The sequence below is a fragment of the Vigna umbellata genome, chromosome 7 (assembly GCF_029865625.1).
Source record: "Vigna umbellata cultivar VRB3 chromosome 7, Vumbellata_1.0, whole genome shotgun sequence".
NCBI lineage: Eukaryota > Viridiplantae > Streptophyta > Magnoliopsida > Fabales > Fabaceae > Vigna > Vigna umbellata.
In genome coordinates this window covers 31,691,648-31,701,122 of record NC_142171.1, presented here as the reverse complement: position 1 = coordinate 31,701,122, position 9,475 = coordinate 31,691,648, and the positions used below count along the sequence as shown (strand labels likewise).

Here is a 9,475-nt window from a genome sequence, read left to right as displayed (position 1 = left end):
TATGTTTGTATGTGTTTTATGCATGTATATATATATATATATATATGTACACATATATATATATATATATATATATGCATACATATATATATATATACATACATATATACATATATACATATATATATATATATATATACATATATATATATATATATATATATATATGTATATACATATATATGTATGTATATACATATATATGTATGCATATATATATATATATATATATATATATATATATATATATATATATATATGCATACATATATATGTATATATATATATATACATATATATATATATATGCATGCATACATATATATATATATATGCATGCATACATATATATATATATATGAGTGCTTTATTTGTTTGTTGAATTGTATGTTAACTTGATTGTTAAATTACACTAACTTACTCTACTTTTCTGTTTTGTCATGGTTAGCCGTTCGGTTTATCCTTTGCAATGATCATCCGATGGATGTGAGCAGAAGTAGAAGAGGTCTCGGTGGAGCAAGCTCCGAAAGGAGAAGATCCACTAGTTTAGTACAGACTGTTCGGTTTTGTACATAGTTTTATGTAAAATAGGTCTCTGATTCAAAGTTTTAAATTTTATAGTTATTTGATATAACTGTATTAGTAACTCCTTATTACTAAGTGGCTAATTGGTCTAACATATCAATTTATGTAAATATTCTATTATGTAGTTTATACTATATTTTGAGATGTTACAGTCCACCATGGGTTGGGGAGTGAAATTGATTGACTTACTAGCTTACTTATAAAGCGCAATCCAAATTATGTTAATAATATAACTAAAAAATAACAAATTGGTTGGGTTGGTGAACCAACTTAGTTTACCATGGGTTGATAATCCAAAAAAAATAACAAATTTTGTAATATAATAATATAACTTAAAAATAAATTGGATGGGTTGGTAAGACAACCCAACTTATCATAGATTCAACCTTAGTGAACCGAGTTTTTAGTGAATACGACTCAAAATTGTCCTATATTGAAATTTCAATTTCTTTTAAAGTCAATCCGAACTAAACCCTAAGTAAATTGTGTTGATTCGAATTCATTTTCATAATACTAATAAATAATATATTTTATCGTATTATTAACTATAATAAATTATATATTTCATCGTGTTATTAACTATAATAAATAATATATTTCATAGTATTATTAACTATTATTAATCATATGAACAAATTGGTAGTATGATATTCTGCTAATTATTTTTGAGTTGTTACTTCATAAGAATCTTAACAAGAAATTACAATGATTTAGAATTTCGTTATATTTAGTTTTTTTTTAAATAGTTATTACTTTTACTTTTAATATTTATTATATTTAAATAAATATATTTTAAATGCTAATTGATAAGCATTGTAAATGTTAGGTGAGTAAATTGCGAGATAAGTGTTGTTTTGTAAGGCATGTAAAAGGCTTTATTAAAAAATGAGGAGCTAATAATGCAAGGAAGAAGCTATTAAAGTGTGTGGTTCAATACAAACAATAATGACAGTAATAATTAGAAGAGTGCATTAAATTACAACAAAAAGTTCAGTGAAAGTGGCTCACAAAATACACAAATAATGAGGAAATAAAAGAACCAACCACTAAAATAATGACACGGAGAATAAATGTGTATAAAATCAGAAGAATGAAGAGGCAAAGACAGTAGAGAGGCCAAAAATGAAGTTTGTCAAAGCAGACGCTTTAATGGCTGAAACTCCATTTATGTTTCCAGCAGGGCTTGTAGAAGCATCTGAAGAAGAAGGTGCTGGACCACCTGCTTGATCTTTATATACATAAAACTTATAAGAAAATTTAAATTTAATATTTATTATAAGTGAAACTTTAAAACTAATTCATTTCTATAAAACTAAATTATAAGATAAAATATTTAATTATTTATATATTATAAATTGACTTTATTTCTAATCGATATAAAATTTTTAATAATATTTTAAATATAATTATATTTTATTTTCTATTTATAAAGAATAGAGACGAAAAATAAAATGCAATAACCATATTTTAGAAATAAAAAGACATTTAAGAATTATATCTAGAAAGATGGTATGCTTGTTTTGATAGCTGTAAGCTTTATTCTTCATAGCCATAGACATAATTAATGAATGTTTCAATTGGTAAACCTAAATTAATTTTGGCTGTATTTTATTTGTATTATCAAAGTTTAAATCCAGTGTGTGAGAATGTTATTTCACTTAAATATAATTTTGGCTATATTTTATTTGTTGTTTTCTATTTTCAAATCAACTTTCACTAGATGAATATAAGAACTGAAGATAAGATGCATATAACATTTAAAAAACTTACCAGGACTAGAAGCAGGATTATTTGAAGGACTAGGGGCTTCTGGTGCCATACCTTCATTATATTGTCGAGAAAAAAAATAAGTCATGACTAATAAAATTAAGCAATTTTGATGTTAAATTGTTAAAAGAAAGAATTACATGATTAATAATAAACTTTAGCAAATATTATATTAAAAGATACATTAACATTTTCTACTTATAATCAAATAATTTATTAACATTGTTAAAACTATATAGTCACAGGTTACTTAAACCAAAATAAATAATATAACTGAAGAAAATTAATGATGAGTTTGAAAATTTAAAATGGAAATAAAATTTTAACAATGTATAACACAATTATATTTTTCATTTTGTTACTTCAATCTATGGAAAAGAAAATAAAAAAGTGATGGAAAACTTACTTGGTGAAAGAGAACCTTCACTACTTGATGGAGGCAAGGACACCGGGACTCCCACAGCTGCCAATTAAGAAAGAAAGTCCAAAATTAAATAATCTTCAATATACAAATACAAAATTAATTCTTTGTAAACTGTAATGAAATAAATTTATAAAATAAAAAATATTTTAAATGTTGTTAATATTTAAGTTTTAAAATATTTTAAATGTCTTTCTATTTTACTTTTTAAAATTCTAAATGAAATATTTATTTTATATATTAATAAAGATTATAATATACCACATCAAGTATACACAAAAATAATCTTTTATTTTTAAAATTTTAATTTATATTAAACGATGATATATAATATTCACCATAATCACATTAAATTACTGGCAAAAGAAAAAAAGAAAGCTGAACCATATAAAAAAGAACTACAAATTTTGAGTCTTAATTTAATTTCTGAAGTTTCCTGAACCGATAAAAAATAAAAGAAAATATTTGTTTCAAATAAAACTGAAGTTGATTTAACTAAATAACGAAACCTTTTGAAATCTTTTAAATTTTTTAATTTTTAATGACTGAAATTTTTTAATTTAAATCACTATTAAATTAAACTGATTCAAACTGAACTAATTTATAATATAATTTTAATATATTATTTATTATTATTATTATTATAAGTTATAATTTTAACGTGATTTCTTTGCAAAAGAATTTACTTCATTATCTATTCACGAAGAGTTTCTTTTTAGTTTTAACATTATAATAATATATTATTTTAGTTTTAAATTATTTTAAAAATTTAGTCTTGTATTTTTATTAACTTATTGTTCCTTATATATTAATTATTTTTTATGCAGTAAGTTTTATTATTATATTTTATTTTTTAAATGGAAAAATGATGTTAATGGAAAAATAAAAAGAAAGATATTTCTAACACGGACACATTTAATGATCTGAGATATACAACTGTTCCTAATTTAATTAAAATGATATGAATCTAAATTGAATTAGATATGAATCTAAAATTTAGATTATTTTTTTCAAATGACATAGAAAAGAATATGTAAAGAGTTTCATAAAAGCTGTTATGGTAATAAATATGGGTCCCACAGTACTAAATTACAAAGTCAGTTATGGTTGGGTAGCTCCAGTGGCTATTTATTGTGAATGTGGGGGTACCCAACACAAAGAACGCTACTTCAGAGGTGGACAATAACTATTTCAATAAAAGATAAAGTGAACAACTTCTCAAAAATAATGCTACAGAGCTCTTTCAATATTTCTATAATTCTACCCAACCAACTACAAAAATATTTAGGGTCTTGGTAATAAGCTATTGATCAAGGATATAATGAAAAAATTTCCTTGTAATTAATTTCTTTGCAAAGGATTTAACTTTGTAATTAATAGTCAAACTTTCCTTTGCATTATAATATAAAAAATTTATTTTGCCAATGATATTTTAAAAATAGTACCATCCCTATTCAAGTTAGCCTTCTTCAATATTAAAAGTGTTGTAGCTTCTTCACATGCCCTCTCTAGGTGGCGTCGGTGACATTATTAATACACAATCTCTATTGGCGAACACTTCATACAACATCACACCAAACTTAACGGATCTATGCTAGAAGGAATTTGAAATAATTAATTCTATTATCACAATCTCACTCATAATTAGGTTAAGAGAAAGCAATTTGAGCTGAGTAACTCCCATGATTTACAAGATCAAAACAAACATAAATGTAAGTAAGAAGCATTGAGAAATTACCTGCACAGGCGCTAACAGGAGGAGTAGAAACCTTACAAATTGAAGGTAGCTTCAAGGCTCTGTTCAAATCAATCTTTAATCCAATAGCGTCAGGTTTACCAAGCAAATCACACAAACAAATGGGGTTGGTATCGATCAACCCTGCCAACCCAGGGCAGCACCCTTGCTCCGGCATTGTCAAATTACTCCCAGCTTCCACAAAGGTAAGGCAATCTGACATGTTTGTCAGTGCCAAGAAGCAGCTATCGACTCCCGGCGCCGGAGCCGCGGCGGTTTCCGGTGCCGGAGATGGCGCAGATGTGGCACAAGAAGCCAGTGCAAGGAGTAAAGCGATGGTGAGAGTGGTGGCAGTGGTTGGAATCATTTTGTTGGTGTGAAGCATTTTGGTCTTGCAGGCTTTGGGTTATAAGAGGGGTAAAGAAAGAAGAGTGTGAAAATGAAGGGTTAATTTTGGCATGTGAAGAGACAGGTAAGATGATGAAGTTAAATAGAGGAGAGGATGAGCTTCCTAACTTTTGGTGGCTGAAATTAATGAATTTAACAGCTAACCAACTCTCTCTTTCTCTCTCTCTCTCTTCCTAATGCAACTTCTTTTCTCTCAAAATTAATGTCGTGCTTTACTTGTTGCTGAAATCTGTGTGAACCAAATTATGAGCCATTTCCACAACTGTGTGATTAAAACGGTTAGAAATAGCTACTACTTTGATCAATGTTGTCTTACCAGAAAAAGTCTTACACAATTATTACTCATCTATTAATCGGAAAGAATTCCAAGAGATGTTATTATCATCACTTCTTATGTTTTTCTTTTTCTTTTATGTTTTTATACTATTTTATTAAATTAAAAATATTTTAATTATATTCATAATATTTTTATTATTATTAATTTTTTTTACATAATATTATTTTGATCTTATCATTAATTGTACATTAATATATAATTTATATATATATATATATATATATATATATAATATGATATACTAATTATATGTTAATAATAAGAATCATGTATATGTATATATGTAAATATTAATTATACAATTAACTGCGTATTAAAAATTCATATGTATAATTAATATCATAGGAATATTAAATGTTCAATTAATAAATATGTATAAATAATATATATATATATATATATTAATTGTACTATTTTATATATCATAGGAATAATTAGTGTACAATTATGTATATCTTATCATTAATTGTGCGTTTGTCTATACAATTTATATATAATATACATTAAATATATATTATGATATACTAATTGTATGTTAATAATAAGAATTGCCTATATGTATATATTAATTATTTAATTTGTAATGTCAAATTTCGAGGAAGTTACAAGTTATTTAAAAATTGATAAAATTCAAAAACTTTATCATAATGTGAAAATATATTTTCAAAAACCTTAACCTTTAAATGATATAATATATTCAAAAAATAATAATTAAAAAACATTTGTTCAATAAAAATAACGAAGAAAATAAAACAGTTTCAATTACATTATCTTAACATTCAAATGCAATAACCTTGAATAAAACTTTAAGTTTATCCTCTCTCATCTTTCGAATCAATTATGTCTCAACATCATCTGTAAAATCATCTACTCACGTATAATGCATTATACGATCATTGTCGATAATTTCATTGACAAACACACAAACACGTATGAGGTAAGCTACTACTAAAACCATCAAAATAATAAGATATGAACATATTGATTATATCAACAATAATCAAACACCACATACATAATAGTAATAACAAAAGAATTCCTAATCCTCTAACATAACAATTCAATCACTAGGAATTACTCGATCCTCAATCATTGATCATTGATCCTTGATCCTTGATCTTAACCCTTGATGTCATCACTAACATCTCACGTATAGACCCTTGGTCTATCCATTCATTAACACCTATGTCAACTACCTACTATAACTATTATAGTAACACCGTTATCACATAACATCACTTGGATCATCTCAAATACCATAATTATCATCATAGATACACACCATTATGATTATCACAACCATGAATCACACCATAAGCATCACCAAACCATGAACTCCATCATGACAAGACTCAGTCACACTCATGTACCCTACCTCAACCGACTATAGTCGCTCCTATAGTCCCATCTATAGCTTTCCCATATAAATACACTCGAGTCATCATTCTTCTAGCTTCAGACCTGTTCCCCTATCACACAAGGCAAAACATTTATCCTTCTCATTAAAGAAGATTCAGCACTCGAACACCATTCTATTTTCTACAACTATTTGCCAAAGAGAATAACATTATCTTTTCAACAACCAATGCCAAAGAGAGTCACCCCCTTTTCAACAAGGAATGTCAAAGAGGATATCTTTCCCTTTTCAACAACCAATGCCAAAGGGAACACCTATCCGCAAATAAAACCATGATTTACTAGGTACAACAAGTAGACTAATCTCTCATGCCTCATGCTATTAACCACACAAACTCTTGTGCATTCCTTCTTTCATTCATGCTCCAATCTCAATCACAAGTCAAATTTAACCTTAAACATAACCATTAATCTTAATCTCTTATTATCATCACATTCCACAGCTTCTCAAGCTTAGTCCACATTCATTCTTTATCAAAATGCACCATTTATAGTAAAAATACTCCAAAATAATCGATTATCATAAGTGATAATCGATTATTCCTAACATACACATGTACACAATTTATATTGTGATAATCGATTATCACTTAAGATAATCGATTATCTTAGTGGTTCCACAAAACAAATGACCAGAATTCATCACGCATTAAGGGATAATTGATTATCATCCTAAATAGTCACGTTCATGGACCAAACCCTAGGGTCCAAACCCCCATGTATCAATCCCAAATCATGTGAAAACATGCTTAAGACATCATACATGCATTCAAGCATCACATACCCTTGTAAACATACTCAAACACATACATTACAACACTTAAATCATCCAAACCCATTCAATATACAGGTTATACCTCAACAAACCCAAATATACTTCATATGATTATCGCAACACCCTTACGGCATATATTTGCATGGAAAACCCCAAGCATCATAACTTTGTTCTCCCTTAGCATCAAATCCTCTGTTGGGATAACCCAACAAACCATACATACATTCATAAGGAAAACTCAACACAAATATTATGTAAACCCTATGCCCATGCATACACAAACCATTGCCCTATAATAGCAACAGATAATCATAATCATATAAACATGTATCAAATAAGGATTATCAATCAAGAAAATCAAGAACACATATAACATACAACAATAGACAAACAAAAGTAAGTTTCTGATGTGATCATCCTCATACCTTGGCCAATCCTAGAGCTTTATCTAACTTCAAAAATATCACAAGTCCTCCCTTGCACTAAGGTTTTCTGCAACTCTTTCTCTTTTCTCCTAGAAAACCTATTTTCTCTCCCTTAACTCTTTAATTTTGGTTTTTAGGAATTAGGGTAACAATGTGCAGACCCCTTTTTACTCTTCTCCTTTTTATCTTCTTTTATTCTATCTCTATCTTTTTAATTAAAATAATATCTCTCACTTAATCTATAAAATCACCAAGATTTCATCTCTTATTCTCTCTTAACTACTTTTTAAAATATCAACAACCACTAAATCTTTTTAAAATCCACTAAATCTTTTAATTTCATATTTATTTTTATTCTTTTACTTTCTACACCCCCTTATATTGATTCTACACCAATTAATAAAGATAAAATATCCTTTTTACCCTTGGGCCCAAAAATACAAATTAAACAAAAGTTTACCTTAACTCTTTTTCTCTTTAGAATTTGGCTCACACCTATTCAATCCTAAATCCACTTTCTACCATCAATCCAACACATCATATTGGTAACAACACAACACACAAATCATCCAAATAACAACATGTTAATCATGTGTTCCACTTAATCAATAATAACATTAAATAATAAACATAATAATTATAATTCTAGAAAACATTTAATCATCAAACACCAATTACCAAACAATAATATCCAAGCCTCATAACCACATTATTCCTTACTTACCACATTTTCTTAGGGTCTTACACAATTATTTCAATATTAAAATTATACAATTTCAGTATTTGATTTAATAAATTAGTAATGTGTATTGTTTGTTTATATGATAATACTATATTGATATTTTGGTATGGATACATGTAATGCGTTTTAAAAGTCTATTCATGTTTTTCATAATTATATTGATATTTTTGATAAACACACATGAAATTTTTAATATAATTTATTATATTTATTCGTTATATTATATTTCTCACTTCTTCTTTTTGTGTGTTGAGCTTTCAAATATATACCAACCATGGGTATCTTAGTTATCATCATATACACATAATTTGTTGTTTATAAATATAACTTAAAGGACCATTTTGAATAAAGAATTTTGAATATTTAAAATAAATTAAAATAATCTTGTAAAGATTTAGAAAAATAACATTTTAGAAACGAGAGTGGTTTAAAAAATAGTAAGATTTGATTATTTTAATATTAAAAGGTTTTATTTTAAATCATTTTGTTACGAACAAGTTTCATTATTTTAAAACACATCATCTCTCTACATTTTATATAATTCTTTAGCTTTTCTCCAATAATTTTTCTACTTTGCTCATCTGATTGAAGAACCAAAACTGTAGGATTGATCCTTGCAGCAAACTCTTCAATTTGGATCAATCAATGTTTTTGTTCATGTAATTTGAGTCTTAGTCCTTTTTCTTAGTCCTTTTTCTTAGTCCTTTTTTGTTTATATATTGTATGTGAGTCTTTCTCTATTTGTATGCATATTTTTAGTCATCTATATGAGTATCTACTAAAGAGTAATCATAATAGTAAATCTTGATCATTCTTGTGATGGTTTTAAATAGAAGATTATTCAAAAAGAGAATCAAGAGAATA

At 26.7% G+C, this 9,475-nt stretch overlaps 1 protein-coding gene across 1 annotated transcript; it reads right to left on the bottom strand.

Annotated features, from left to right (window-relative positions):
- Positions 1-1,485: 1,485 nt before the first annotated feature.
- On the bottom strand, positions 1,486-5,037 carry LOC124826928 (non-specific lipid transfer protein GPI-anchored 2-like). The gene is made up of 4 exons (XM_047299897.2): positions 4,512-5,037; positions 2,759-2,815; positions 2,356-2,406; positions 1,486-1,813 (listed from the first exon to the last, which is right to left on the bottom strand). The coding sequence occupies exons 1-4, from the start codon at positions 4,891-4,893 to the stop codon at positions 1,668-1,670; spliced, it is 636 nt and encodes a 211-aa protein (XP_047155853.1). The 5' UTR covers positions 4,894-5,037; the 3' UTR covers positions 1,486-1,667.
- Between the last annotated feature and the right edge of the window lie 4,438 nt (positions 5,038-9,475).

Excerpts from the sequence above, each read along its gene's own strand:
- LOC124826928 (XM_047299897.2), bottom strand. The coding sequence starts at position 4,893 with ATGCTTCACACCAACAAAATGATTCCAACCACTGCCACCACTCTCACC. Across the intron at positions 2,816-4,511 it reads TCCTGTTAGCGCCTGTGCAG|CTGTGGGAGTCCCGGTGTCC; the intron begins GTAATTTCTCAA and ends CTTAATTGGCAG. Across the intron at positions 1,814-2,355 it reads TAATCCTGCTTCTAGTCCTG|ATCAAGCAGGTGGTCCAGCA; the intron begins GTAAGTTTTTTA and ends ATGTATATAAAG.